General features: G+C 34.9%; 1 protein-coding gene across 2 annotated transcripts in view; it reads right to left on the bottom strand.

The window, feature by feature from the left end:
* Window positions 1–317: 317 nt before the first annotated feature.
* Window positions 318–16,130, bottom strand: part of LOC113509250 (SKI family transcriptional corepressor 2) — a 40,167-nt gene continuing 24,354 nt past the window's right edge. For both annotated transcript variants that reach the window (XM_031907280.2, XM_052896321.1), the window contains exons 9-10: window positions 2,046–2,202; window positions 318–451 (exon numbers count right to left, since the gene is read on the bottom strand). In XM_031907280.2, the coding sequence (XP_031763140.2) occupies window positions 381–451; window positions 2,046–2,202 (228 nt within the window). In that variant the 3' untranslated portion in view covers window positions 318–380. The remainder of the gene's footprint in view (window positions 452–2,045; window positions 2,203–16,130) is intronic.

Raw genomic sequence — 16,130 nt, 5'->3', positions numbered from 1 at the left:
GCCTGGCCCCTTCAAATGGCGCTTGTTTATTCTCAGATATGTCTTGTGATGATCAGATGTGTGTGTGAAGTTCCGCCTGACATCTGCGGGAGTCGAGGGACCAGACATAACTGGAGTGGGCACGCCATCCCCTCCTCCCTTAAATACGCTCATGATCGTCGTCTATAGACGTGTTCATGAACATAAGAGAAAACATAATGAGTGATGCATGAGGGACGCCATGGATGTCACTGTGACATCCATCCATCACTTTCCTGAGGACTAAGGTGTTATGCCTCCGTTACCCTGTTTTTTTTTTTTTGGAAGTTGGAATAACATTCATAGTTACTTGTATTATAATTGATTTTGTTTTAAAATAATGGACTATTAAGATTGTTTGATTAGTGAGGCGCCGGCGCAGGTGGCGGTAGTAACGGCAAGGGAGCCACGCACGCAGCACACCCTTCTCTTTCTGAAAAGAAAGACATAATCATTTTAGTTTATATATCTAAATGTATGAAAAATACAATATATAACTGTTTTATTCCTATTGAGTACGACTAAAAGGATACAGCACAATACATTGGTGTCGATTCTGAGGCGTCATTTCTCTACGCCAAATAAATATTTTAATTTTTATAGTTTCGTAAAATTACTGCTTTATAGACCATCATAAACAAAATACGTAATAAATATTGACTTAAATCTATTAGAATTTTTGTTCTTTTAGTCCGTAAAGATTTCACTATGATATTAAAATTAATAATTTATTTAATAGGTAAGTTTAAAAAGACAGTGATTCAATATTGACCCCAGCGTAAGACAAAGCATATAGCAAGCCATCTAACCTGGTGGTCTACCATGAAATGAAATTCCGAATTTTCGGGTTCAATTTTGTGTTTTTGTTCGTACCGAAATCGATCAAGTTGGAGAAATGGAGAAGAAATAACGAAATGTTAACCTCCAGAAATGGAGCTTAACATTTCGTTCATCATAAATCCTATCCTAATAGTCCAGAGGAACGATATTTTAAAACTTAATAATTTTAAACGGCATGTTAATGCATAATTGCAATTTTAACATCAAATTTCTGTTTTGTTCGTCCCCGAAATTTCAGAAAATATTTCATGGTAGGCCCTCTGATTATAATAATTATAGGCTATATCCTAAGGCTATATCCTATATCCATCCTGTGTAAAGACTGACTAGTGACCAACAGTGACATGCTAATGATTTCCTGCGTCAGCTTGTCTGCTCTCCTAGCAGTACAATCACAATGTATTTAATAAAGAAATGTAAACAAAATTTATTCATTTCGTCATTCCAGCTCCGAGTATAAAAGATATCGATCTACGGTCGCCAGGCACCTAATCCCGCTATAATTGAGACGCAGAACCTCACAAGCAATTAGTCTGGCAATCGCCCACACCATTAAATATGTTACAATAATCAACATAAACGATATTTTGGTAGAAATGTTTACAGATACTTATTTATTATCTATTTGTGTTATATAAAATAAAAAAAGGAAAATGTGATCAAGGAGTTTTAACATACAGCCTATTCTAGTGAAGAGGGGGGAAAGGGATATTTAGTAATGGGGTCTAACAGCCCTATCAATATACTCTATCAGGTCGACTTCCACGCGGTTCCCCCTGGAAACGATCGTAGTTAATTTTTGTGGAATTCATCACGATGTGCTGACTGATCTGCTTTCAACGTCACCTATCATTTCCCACTGGTGCCCTGAAAGCGTATACTGATTGCGCAGGCGGGGTGACTATTCCATCATAACTAATAAAAAAAAATCTAGCGCAGAATTCGTAACGCACAATGGGTGGAATTTATTATAACACATTGACTAAGAATACGATCGAAACGAATATCCAACTGCTATCTGATATTGAAATGGATGTTTTTTGTACTTTAAACGTTCAAAGAAACCCAATATATAAATATCGGAGCACTACCAACTATACCCATGCCTACAAAAAATAATAAAATAAGTAGGAATGTGTCTAGAAGGCAATTTAAAAGGAATAAGATTACCACCACTTGTTACTTACCACGATCATGCATATAATGTAGCGGGGGCCGAAGGTCGGGCAGCCGCCAGGGTTCAACTCTCGCGTCTTCCTCCCTTTCAACTTTAGGCACCAAGCCGCTCCAGCAGGAGTCTTCGGGCCGAGGAGTGGGAGCTGTGCGGCATGGCCATGAACATCCCTAGAAAAAGATATCAAGTACAAAAATGTATCTTTAAAAAAACTTCAGAGGGCACCATTTGAAAATTTCGAGGACGAACGAAACAAATTTGATGTTAAAATTACATAATACATGCCATATAAAATTATTAAAAATGTTAAAGTATCGTTTCCTCTGGACTATTAGGATAGGATTTATGATGAACGAAATGTTAACTGAGTCGATTTCGGTACAAACAAAATCACGAAATTGAGCCCGAAATTTCGGAAAATATTTCATGGTAGGCGCCCAGTTTTCAAAATTAATTTTTATAAAAAAAAAACAAAATTTTTTGACTGTTCTATTACCATGTTGATTTCTTGATTTTATACAGAGTTTTATTCACAGATTTATAATGGATTTATTTCGTCTTTTCTCTCTCTTACATTGATTTGTACAACGTCCTGGGGAGGGAAACAGACAGAGATCTTAATAATGGAGACTAGCGGTCCCGTTGCTAGCAAAGTTGATTCCTGGTGGACTAATCATGATGGACCGATTGACCTAACTTCGTCCTAATCTAACATTACTGACTGGTGGCTCACTGGTCAACTGCATTGAATTTATTATTATTTTTCACTGATACCCCGCATTTAAATATCAACATATTCATCTATTGTCATCTGTTAAAGAAATATCATCATTATCATATCAGCCTTTAACTGTCCACTGCTGAATAGTGAGGCGGTTCGTCCTTGGGGGATGTTGCCATTAGTTGCCACGCTTGGCAGGCAGATTGGCAATTGCAGTTAGGCTCTGGAGACGTTGAGGGGCATTGCTACCCATACGACACTCACGGGAAAGAAAGTGGGGACCTATTCTATGACGGGACCACACGGCCAAAATGATTAAATAGTTAAAAATATGTTGATATTATATTCCTATCCCGTCGTCGAATCATATTTCCTAATACATATATTTCAGTGTAACAATTTTTTTATCGAATATGCACGGCCTTTACGGGCCATTAAACGAAGCATTGGAAATGTGACATTTACCGCGACTACGCGCGCTAGTTCGCGATAAAAATCGTGTTTACTTCGATTACCGGCACGAGAGCGCCATCTACTATCAGATGCGGCACGCGGCACGACAATTACTTAAATAACTTACCCCTCGAACGCTATCACTTAACTAATAACGATTCATTCACATCGATTGTACAGAGCTTCTCAAAATAGGGCAACAGTAATAAAAAGATCAGAACATATGCATGTACACCTAGACAAGTTATTGAAAGTTTTTTTTTTTATCTTGTAAAAATCTAGCATAGAACGAATAAAACTAACGCATAAACACGTATAATTAGGTTTGTTATTTCGTTGTTATTTTTAAACTACAGCAATAATGTTTCTACCGTGAAGCAGTTGTGTTTGCATGGCTGTGTTTCGGTTTGAAGGGTGGGATATGGCGTGAATTTACAGGGTACAGAGTAATAACACCTGAGTCCTCAGGTATGGCAACGCATGGGAGGTATCATGGGCGAAACAGTATACTCTGTTATGTCCATGGTACTGCTTATGTCTATAGGCGATGGTTACCACGTTCCATCAGGTGGGCCGTCAGCTTGTTTACCTTGTTTTTATATATTATAAAGGATATTATTTCATGTTTTCCCTCTCTCGCGCTGTGTATTGTGGTTTGTGTGAAAAGTTTCTATAATTTTCCCAAATATGTACCTATTCGATAAATAAATCAACACTTTCACAACCACTGTCGCGTGTGTCGAGTTAAAATAATAACATTACAGACAATGCTCGCAGTAATTATTGTTGTTTGATTTAAAAGCAATTGTACTGATACAAAGATTATACAACGTGCAGAGGTGACGTGTTATTCTGTAAACTGTTTTCAACAGACTTCAAAAAGAAGGAGGTTCTGAACTCGGTTGTATTTGTTTTATGATTTTTTTTTATGGGTGAAAATGGTATGGTAGCCCCGCCTGCGCTGACGGGATACGCTGGCGGAGCACCAGTGAAGGGTGATAGATGAGAATGAAAACAGGCCAGTTAGTCCATCATGATGAATTCATCACGAATTAACCATGATAGTTTCCAGGGGGAACCGCATGGAGGTCGACCTGGTTGGGTATATTGCTAGCAATGGGATTCTCAGTCTTCATTACTAACAATCCCTTTCCCCCTTTGTTTTATGATTGTTACCTCATAACCCCCGACAGTTTTAAATCAATTAGGAAAATTTTCTTTTTGTCTGAAACGATATACTGACAAATTGATCCTATAGAAATTTTATCAAAATAAATTCAGTAGTTTAGTTTTCAGATCAAAATAACTGGTCTATCTAACTGGAACAACACCTGAGTCCTCAGGAATGGCAACACATGGCGGGTATCATGGGCGAAACAGTATACTCTGTTATGTCCATGCTACTGCTCATGTTTATATACGACGGTTACTACTTTCCATCAAGTGAGCCATCAGCTTATTTGTCATTCTAAGTTGCATAAAAAAACTGTATAACTACTTTATTAATAATTAATTGTTATTAAAATAAATTAAAACACATTAAGTATACAGTAAAGTGTCTGGCAAAAAATGTGTTTTGGTGATACAACTTACTGAATTAGGCATAATATCATCTATGTAAAGTTATCGCTTCTATACCCTTATAATCTACATAGAACCACATGTATTAAGTATTCAACGTCGGTTCCGTATAATTATTTAGGTAACTGCGCGCCACTATCACATAATGCCCTTGTTGTGAATAATGAATGAGTTTCTCCATGTCCGATTAACACACATTCAATGTCGCGTGCATAACCGACATAAAATATTGAGTCAGTGATTTTTGCGATTAAAAATAATCACATAAAACTATAGTAAACACGTTATTCTAAAAACTACAATATATATTGAACACTTACTCATAACAACGTCAGATCTCTCATAAACATATTTTAGCTATTGAAATGTTTTGTCCCTTTTTTGCACTGTTTTTTTTTTTATTTGAAAGATACTGACAAAACACTTTAACAGTTAAAATAGGTCTATTTTAGTTTTTATGAATAAGGAAGTTGTTATTTAAGAAACGTTTAAACTAGTTATTTTTTCTATATATCGTAAAAGAGGTTCTCCCTAAAGATTACAGTACAGGGTTTTTCAAAATGGGTACATATAGGTTTTTTTTTTAATGGATGATAATGGAATGGTAACCCCGCCTGCGCTAACGGTATACGCTAGCGGGACACTAGTGAGGGATGATAGGTGACAATGAAAAGGCAGGTCAGTTAGCCTATCGTGATGGATTTACTTAGAATAGAACACGATAGTTTACAGGGGGAACCGCGAGGAGGTCGACCTGACAGGGTGTATTACTAACAATGGGGCTACTAATCCTCATTTTTAACAATCCATTATCCCCCCGGTACATATAGGTTTCTTCAGGGTCGGCAATGTGCACGTGACACTCTTTCTTGTAGGCGGCATCCACAGGTTACAGTAACCGTTTACCATCAGACGGGCTGTATCCTTGTTTACCATCTTCGTGGTATACAAGCTCGAAAAATTGTCGCCCAAAATTGAACTACACACAAAAGAACAATTTAGGTATATTGTAAATTTAACGAAATAAGTAGATATTTAGAAATCAGATGTAGAAAATAGATTAATATTGGGCATTAAACTGATTATACATGTATACTATCTAAAAATAAAATCTAAAGTCTTTTGACATAGTCTGTTTAATCTGTTTTTGACATAGTCTCTAGAACTAATAAGAGTGAACGCAGCAAAAAATAAATAATAATTCTGATGCACCATTTCTCTAAGCCTGTCTCTTAACCTAATACTTTAATTTGATAATTTAGCAAAATTACTATTTTATAGACAAACATAAACTAAATTTATAATAATTTTGACTTAAAACTATTAGAAAAATAGTGATGTGAAATGTAACTGTGATATGAAATCGAAATTAAAATTTTAATAATATATTTAGAGAGATAGCGCTTCAGAATCGATCTCATTGATAAATAAAAATAAATATTACACCTAGTTATACCGGTTATATATAATAGCACCTAGTACTTTTTCATGAAACTGAATAAATTTTCATAAAAAATATAGTTAAAATCTTACAGTAATTTATGAACCATTCATACTAAATCAATCTCAAAATGACGTGGTTTATATAAATTTATGTTTGTATGGTTTAAAGTTATTGTAACGTAATAAAAATAAAGATATCTATGGACAGTAGGTACATAGGCAGAGGCATGCGTCTGAACAACAAAATTAATGTTCCGCACATTCTGCTATCAATAAAAACGTCCAAATGCCAACTCCCAAGTGCGGTAAATAAAAAAAAGTAAATGTCACCTTGACATTTAAGTAAAAATGCGGGGCGCCAACACTCCAAATACAGAAATTTAATTTTGATAACATCGTTTGTCACAATGTTCTAGTGTTTCCTATAATTTGATTGTTGTTTGTTGGACAAAATATATGAATTAAATATGAACATAGAACCGTTGTCAACGTAATGGTGTTTTGTTTTAATAAAAGAGAATGTTTGACTGGCCATTGTTTTGTTTAATTTCATAGTTTTGTAGGAAATATTAATAACGAATGTATAGTACATTATAGTCATTATTTATAGTTAGATATCTATCTTGATATCATTGATTGATAATGGAGTTCCCGGCTTTGCCTATGTTTTATGAAATACTAATATTTTCTTATATCTCGTTTTACTATTAAGTAACCTATTCGATATGATATCAATATTAAATCGAATAAAAAAGGTAAGCATGGAGAGTGACTAGTGTGAGATATAAAAATTAAATGTGTTCACGTTTACGTCGATTTGTTTGTATGAAAATAAGTTTCTGAAACCATCCGCCAGAGGCGCAACAGTATTATTATCAATATACTTGTATGTCTTTACGTAACTCATACTAGCTACACTGACTATTGGCATAGGTACCCACCTGCTTACGATTTGAAAATTTGCAGTACATTTTTAAAAAGCTGGTTTATAAAACTAGGGCATCATTCCAGCGAAAGTCACTGGCCTCCTATTGTCTAATATTTAACTTTACTATAGACAAAGCTGCTAAAAAACTACAACAAAAAGTCCAACATCCGACAGATGGCAAGCCGGGTAATATATAAAATCGTACTTAATTCTATAGCTATGTCAGTTAATGGTATATTAAAATAAAAAAGGTACATTACAAGTGTGCTGAAAATAAATTGTAAAAATGACTCAAAATTAGTATTATTATGTTCATCATTCCTATCCTTTTTAAATTGTTTGACAATATGGTAAAATGTATGTTTTTGTTTAATGGATGAAAATGGAATAATGACCCCGCCTTCACTATCGGTTTACACATGCTGGTACCAGTAAGGGATAAGTAAAAATGAAGGCAGGTCAATTGACTCCCGTCGGAGATGTAGTGAGTGCGAAAGCGAACCCATGTCTCCGACATATGGCACCTCGAGGGTATATCGTCTGGTTTTTGGTGGGTACACCCCCACCTTCCGGGGAATTTCCCACAGTACCCATTCACCTCCCACAAGGTGTATGGGCCTGCTTAAAGCATTTTCCAGACGTTTAAAAAAAAAGGTGAATCGACTCAATATGAAAAATTCGACAAGAATTAACTACGACGGTTTCCAGGAAGAACCGTATGGAGGTCAACCTGATAAGGTATATTGGTAGCAATGGGGCTGTTGGAATCCTTTACTAATGATTCCTTTTCCCCTTGGATATATGTGTTATCGCTGTATTCGGGACATTTTTTTCGACATGTTCTAAGAATGTAATATTTGTCTTTAAAATCATGGTTATTGATTTAAACTTTCGTATTAAACAAATGTTATGGTTTGTCTGAACTGAGTGAATTCTTTATGTACCATTAAATAATTTATGTCAAGCCATCCCTACTAAGTCGGATTCTAATATTTCGACGATATATATCGGGTATTTCATTCAACATTAACGTAAAATGGCAAATATTTTGACTCAGAGGAATTATTCAACCTGATTCAAAGTAGCAACTGTCGCCTGTAGACGCAAACAGTACACGAATATTATTAGTATACCTCAATATATCGAAATAATCGGATGAAATTATTAATATGAAAATCATCACATTGTCTGCCTGTCCGTGTAGCGTGTAATCAACTGCGTTCCAGCATGCCCCAGGGAACAGTCCCGGACTGGGGAGCATTGCTTGTACAGCGTGACACATGTACGAGAGCTGTTTATTCCAATTCAATTACAGATCGTTCAAAATGACAATTTTAATTAATAAAAATAATTAGTTTAATTACTTAATTAAAATACAAGGTAAAATATTATATTTCAATAAAAGATCCTTATATAGCGTTAAGAATGTATCACTACGGCTTACTTTTATAAGCGATCATTAGATTACATTATACAAAAAACAAAACTTTTTATCCAAAACTGCAAAAAAATACTGTAAATGTAACGGTAATGCCGCCAAGGAAAGACTGTATGAAAATCATCTGCTTGGAAACACGTATACCTACCAACCTCTTGTGTTGTTAGCGCCAAGCAGCTGGGCGTGCCTGTATTTCGGTTTAAAAAATGGGATATACCAGTGAAATTATTTTTACCTAAATACGGAAGCGTTTTAGTACTCAAGAATGACAGCTTCACTGCATATTCTATGATATACATAGTATTATTCATGTCTATATGGGCAACTATTTTCCATCAAATGGGCTGAGATCTTGCTTGCCACTCTAAGTTGTTTTAAACAACTAAAAACAAAAAAGAAAACGAAAATTATGTATAAACTTGCATATTGTTGATATATATTTTAATTATGCTATCAGTAAGTCAAATTCAGTCCTGTAGTGGCCATGACATGGTGCAATCCACGTCGAAACCTCAGCAAAAAAAATCAAGTATGTAAGGTACTATTTGCCTGCAATTACGCCGCGTTGAGTTCTTATAGTGTATTTAAAAACCAAAATTAACAATCAAGTCGTGCAATACGATTAAACCATCCAATCCCAACAGCAGACGGGACAATAATCATTTGAGAACAACTAATATTACCAAAAAAACCTAGAGCGTATCCCCCGCACGCGGCGCCCGGCGCGAGTACGTGACCGCCCAGTGATTTATAACAGTATCAAGTCCTACAATTGAATCGTTTGGTACAATCCTCGCAAAGTATCTATTACCTACGTGCTGTGTGTACAGAGTGAAATGTAGCCGTGTAAAAGTATTTACGTCTCGTTTCTAAACGAGCTGCCGTTACGTTTGATGGAATGGCCTCTAGATTGGATAAAAGCACCTACGTAGTTTAGTTTTGACTTTTAACAAATAATACAAGTAGATTTTGGTCCACAAAGGAAAACACCGGCTTCAATTGTAGCAAAACCAGTTGTTTTAATTTATAATATAAACCACTATACCGACTTTGAGAAAATTCCGAAAGTATTTTTTTTTATAACACAGGGGGCAATCGATCGTGGAGCTCACCTCATGTTAAGTGACCACCGCCGTTCATGATCACCTACAAAACTACAGGCATCGCAGGTATGCAGCCGGCCTTTTGAGAAGGAATATGCTCTTTTTTTTTGAGATTATGATGTCATATCGGTTAGGAAATACTGTTGCTGGAAGTTGATTCCAAAGAGTAATTGTGCGTGAAAGAAAATGCCTTGAAAAACGTACGGTGAAGGACCAGTGGTGGTCATTCAGATGGTTGGAATGGAACTTTAGTTTGTGGCAGATTGTACGGTGGTGAAAATCAGCAATCAATCAATCCGAACAATTCCTCAGAGCACTCCCCATGATAAATTCGGTAGAAAATGCAGAGAGAAGCAACATCTCTACGCAGTTTCAGTGGGTCGAGTCAGACAATAAGGCACTGATCGTCAATAATTCGAGCCATCCGACTTTGAATGCGGTCTAATGGGAGAAGCTGGTACTATGGCGCTCCTGCCCATAGGTGAGAATAGTATTCCATATGTAGCCGGACTTGAGCTTTATACAATTTCAAGCGGTGTTCTGGCATGAAATACCGTCTCATTCTATTGAGCACTCCTAACTTTTTTGAGGCCAACTTAGCCTTTTCCTCCAGATGACCGCAAAACTGGACGTCGTTGGATATATCAACGCCAAGGATCCCTAGACTCGATTTCTTATCAAGGGAAGTACCCTGAAATTGAGGAGATACGACAAACGGCATCTTTTTGCAGTGAACGCGAAGAATTGTATCTTCTTAGGGTTGAATTGAACAAGATTGTGTAAGATCTGTGGTAAACAGATCTAAGTTTCGGTTTCAGACACAAGTCTGTTCCGGCACTCATCGGTATGTGTCCGCGAGATGTACTGTCGTCTGCATAGTAATGAATATTACTGATCTGTAATATATCATTAATATTCAGAAGAAACAAGGTCGGAGATAGTACACAACCTTGCGGGACACTAGCATTCACAGGTTTTAAATCAGAACATGCTCCGTCGAGTTCGACCTTATTGTTACGTTCCTTGAGAAAACTGGCGACCCAACTGCAGGCAACCCAAACGAAGATAGTTTTAAAAGCAGCGCTCAATCTAAGGCTGTTGCAATATCCAGACTAACAGCTAAGGCCTCTCCCTTATTCTTGATTGCCACTGCCCATCAGTGTGTTAAGTAAACCAAAAGATCACCGGCCAAATGTCCCTGTCGAAGCCGTACTGCCGAACTTCTAGGTACCAGAGCAGTTGATGGCTAATAATAGATTCCATGAGTTTCGAGATAAGGACTAGTATATCCTTTCAGATAAAAAAAGAATTTTCCAAATCCATTTATAACTGATGAGTTAGGTAACAAACAGTAAAAAACAACAGAATTGAGTACCGCCTTCTTTTTTGAAGTCGGTTGAAAAGGAATCTGTCTCACGAATTTATATAATAAAGAATTTATAGTTTATTACCAGGAACATCTTGCTAAAGCCGTCCACACTTGCCTTCAGGGAATTTTACATTAATTTTATAAATTGATGTAACTGTCTCATATGATCGAGCAGTACGCAAACACACTCCCTCACACACGCATTTAGGGTTGTCATCACTATGTAAACTGTATTGTTTGTATAACATCTATAAATAAAAAGTTTCAGTTTATGTGTTTGACATTATTAAAATAAAGTATTATTTTTCAAATATAGAAAGTATTTGTTTCTTGCTTCATCCATAAACCACTATGAGTATTTCCCAGCACAGAAATATTATTATTCACAGCCAACGTAGTACTTGATATGTACGTAGTATGTATCTATATGTTTTTTTTTTTAATTTTTAAACACATTCATGGTAGTTTCTCAGTACGTAATGAAAAGTTTATTAATTCTAAAATTTTTGTTCTACATTATTAAATCAGTCATGACATATTTCTATAACCATATCTATATGTAGTCAGACTTTTAATTCGATGCAGTAAACTGACAGTTCCACTGTTGCAAGATATTGCTGTAATGCTGTATTTTTTTATTTATAAATAAAAAAAAGTCGATTTTAGTAGGTTGTTTTCTTGTCTTGTTTCTGTTGTAATGAAATAGTAATAATTATATATTACTTATGGAATTATATCTAAATAGGTTTACGCTAGTAAAAATAGTTCTTTTTTAAATGAATGAAGCCATCACTACTAAGTTAATAGTGGTAACACTATTTTTGAAAGTGGTATTAGCTTATGTCAGTTTACAGCATCGAATTGTAAGTCCGAATATAGTATGTCACATAAATTTATATAATAGGTACATTTATCTAAGATACATCCATAGATTACCACAGATTATAAATATATGTATTTGAATAAAAACAAAAAGCGACCGGTGGAACAATCGCCCGCTCCAATAAGCTGAAAGCGACCGGCGGCGCAGACCGTAAGCGGATTTGAACTAGACGCGCCCGGGATGACCGTCCGATTTAGTGATTACATTTTAATCTCTAATTCGATATTATAGTTCTGTAATAACAATATCTAATTAAGACATAGGTGAAGAGAGGACAAGCCCTGATTAATGATAAAATTATTGATTTCACTGTCCATCCTCTTATTTTTTTCTTTATCTATTACATTATTCATTAGTATTTAAGTAGTTGTTTTATTATGATAGTGATTTAATTATTTTGTAGTAAAAAATATTACATTTGTAAATCACAGGTGAAATAATCACGATCTCCTTGCTAAAGATATTGTATACGACAAATTTCATCGTCATTAACTAAACCTACATACCAAATTATTAAAGAATCATATATCCTGTTGGAATTTAATAATTATCCAGGATAAAATAGTCTATGCCTTTCCCTATGGTATGTACATACTACATGTGTGCCAAATTTGTAAGCATTGGTTGATCTAGTAAAAATTTAAATCTATTCACACTTCTGAATAACTATATTCTGCTCGCGACTTCATCCATGTGACTGATATAAAAAGTAGCCTATGTTCATCTCTATCCCATTTAATACGTATTTTTTTTTTATTATTTCATAGCGATAGGTTATTACAGTGTTACGAAGTAACAAATAAATAAATAAATAAACAAAGGATATTAGTAAATAAGGGAAATTAGTAACAAAGGAAAACTAAACAAATAGCAAATAATAAATTAAAATAGAATTTAATAATCGCCAATTGACTTTTAAAGCAATAAAATGTAGCAGCATTAAGTAATTATTGAACGGTAACGATGGCAACCCTGTTCTTTGAAGGGCTTAAGGGGAGGACTCTCGAGCGGCGTTAATTATCGGTGTTTACGTCACTCATTAGAGGAGCTCCGCCGCCTCTATTTACAACACAATCTATTCACTAAATAACATAGGGTAAATAACGTTCCTATTATAGTGAGAAACACAGTGTGTGCGAATAATATAATTATGTGCTTACATATACTGTAACTTACTTGCAATACATTTGTTTATTTACTAGTATCCCCGCCCGGTTTCGCACGGATATATACAATTTTTAAGAATACTATATATCCTATGTTACTTGCTAATAATATAACTTTCTATAGGTGAAAGAATTTAAAAAATCAGTTCAATAGTTTTTTGAGTTTATCCATTAGATATAAACAAACAAACGTGCAATAAAATCTTTTTAATATAATCTATTCAATATACATCCAAAAGAACATATTAACGTCCCACTGTTGGACATGTATAATGAGGAAAATATTAGCCTTATATTATAAAACAACGCTAACCATTTCAATTGACATAGTACTTTGAATCTCCATTTTTTTCACTAGTAGGTAGGTATATAGTTGTACAATGTTTCGAATTTTCGGTTCGTGACACTATATTTGACTAATTACATATTATAAAAATCAATATAATATTATAATATTAAAAATGTGAAAGTGAGTTTGTTTGTTTGTTAATTCTTCACACCTGAACATGAACCTCATACTAAACCAATCTAATTTCAAATCAAATCTAGTATAATTGCACACACAATGTAGGATGGAGGACATAGGATACTATTTATTCTGATCTATCAATATATCCCGGTCACACGGACGAAGTCGCGGGTACAAACTAGTCATCTTATAAAGGAACTATAAGCGAGATCTACATAGCTACGTAGCGGTGTAGCACAGTAACGTCATAGTAGATCAAACCATCATAAGCGTTTAAAGATTTAAATATATGAAACTTTTTCTAAAATACAAAAGAGAAATTGTATATTAAGCTCGTAACTGTCTCAATAATATACACGTAGATTCACAGATAATTCACGCCGAAACAAAAAACCTATTAAATACAAAACCAAACTTATTCAATGGTTAGTACAGAAACGGCTAAACCTAAAAAAAAAGGTTGTGGATTACTAAACGAAAATCCCCAATTAATTGGTCCTCGTGAAGCCGATCGCTACTAAATTAAACATTTTCTCTTATTTAAAACCGAAATGAAGTCCATTTGAATTCGTGCCGCCAGTAATTACAGAGTTTACGACGTGCAAAAGCTTCCAGTCCGCCATTTTCCTAAAATGGCGGACGCCGCTTGGGACTCGGTCAGACGCTACTTGCAATTAAATGGCCGGTGTTTGTAACTGTATTATATTAATCAATGCATTAATTACACAAGTTTTTATGGGAGTATTTTCAAGTTACAATCGACATTCATCTTAACATTTACCTACGTATTTATAATGTTAATAAAAGAACCCCTTTTTTTTCTATGGATGATAATGATATGGCAACTCCGCCTGCGCTAACGGTATACGTTGGTGAGGCACCAGTGAAATGAGGATGAAAAAGCAGGTCGGTTAGCCTATCGTGATGAATACACTTTGAATTCAGCACTATAGTTTCCAGAGCGGTCCGCGTGGAGGTCGACCTAATAGGGTATATTGCTAGCAATGAGGCTGATAGTCCGCATTACTAACAATCCTCCCCCCCCCCCCCCCCAAACCCCTTTATGAACAAAAACGTCAAAAATCTTATAAACCTATTTTAGATATTGAACTGTTTTGTCTTTTTTTTGCGCTAAATTCTCAGTTTAAATGAAAATGACAAACCAGTGTAATAGTTAAAATAGGTTTATAGGGGTTTCTAGTTTTTATAAATAAGGCGGTAGCTAGGTAGGTAGATATAAATATTTTTTTACATCTGAGTGTATAATGCGCTTAAAAATCTGCGTCTTACTTCGTTTTTATTTCATATAAAATATATATAGCGTAAATCACATATTTCATTATGTACACGTGATGTTTTATGAGCTATGTATTATAAATAAAAATACATAAACATAATACAAATTCTGTATCTATACGAAAATAGTACCTTTACTTAATATTATGAATGTGAAAGTGAGTTTGTTTTTAAGTACTCTTTAGTGCTTTAACAGCTTAACCAATTACTATGAAATTTTATGTACAAGTACTGTGTAGAATGGAAAAGAATATGCCTAATCTACTTTCTATTCCAGTCCTTGAACATATACCGGTTATGTGGTAGCCACGGGTAAAGGTTAGTAAATTATATGGCCTCAGTTTTATGTCTGTCAGTAAACGGATAAAGCAAAAAGTTTATTATTAAGAAAAACTTATTATACCACCATATCAGCCGTTAATTCCCCATTGCTGAACATAGGCCTCTCACCATTGAGGAGTTTTGACAGTTGTCATGCTTGGCAGGTAGGTTGGAAACCGCAGTTAGACTTTGGTGATGTTTTAAGAGAAACGCTGCTGCTCATCCTTCGACCTTAGTCGCTTCTTATGACACCCACAGGAACTTATTACTTCTAAAACCACAACTACTACCCAAAAAAAAAAAACTATGTAAAATGAAACCCATTTAAAATTATAATATTAATATTAGTACTGCAACTAACATAAACTACAGTTATGTTTTTACGAATTAAAAATTTCATTTCATTAAAACGAAAATTAATTTAAAAATTAAAAGTAAGTACATACTTTGCAAAGCTCTTAATTATAATATTTACGTAGATAAAATCACAGGTAGTATAGTACGTATTTAAGCTACATAACGTATCTACTAATACATCCAATTATTTGTCTTTTTATGTAAGTTAGCGCTTGCTTTTGCTACAAAACACATCTAATGGCCCGTTACTGTGACACCCCTGCGCCATACAGCGTTGTCTGAATTCCACGGTCGTAATAAAAGAAGTAATCGATTACAACACTCAACTGAGGTGATTGGAAAAATTTCCTCTTACAACTTTTTAAATTGGATCTAACTTGAGCTCCGTTGGCCTCGAATGCTTTTTACAGTGGATAACGCGATTCAGTACGTTATTAGATTGCATCTTTGAGGAACGGTTACGAGTTGGATATAAAAGTTTGAAATTTTATTTAGGTAAATACTTGCTAGAAGATAATCTCGAGGATTTGCTCTCATGAAAACTGTTATTAATGATTCCACTTCGACCAA

This window comes from Galleria mellonella, unplaced genomic scaffold (genome assembly GCF_026898425.1).
Source record: "Galleria mellonella isolate WM207_F2 unplaced genomic scaffold, CSIRO_AGI_GalMel_v1 utg32, whole genome shotgun sequence".
NCBI lineage: Eukaryota > Metazoa > Arthropoda > Insecta > Lepidoptera > Pyralidae > Galleria > Galleria mellonella.
Note: the sequence above shows the minus strand (reverse complement) of the source record. Positions and strands in the feature narration are given on the sequence as shown.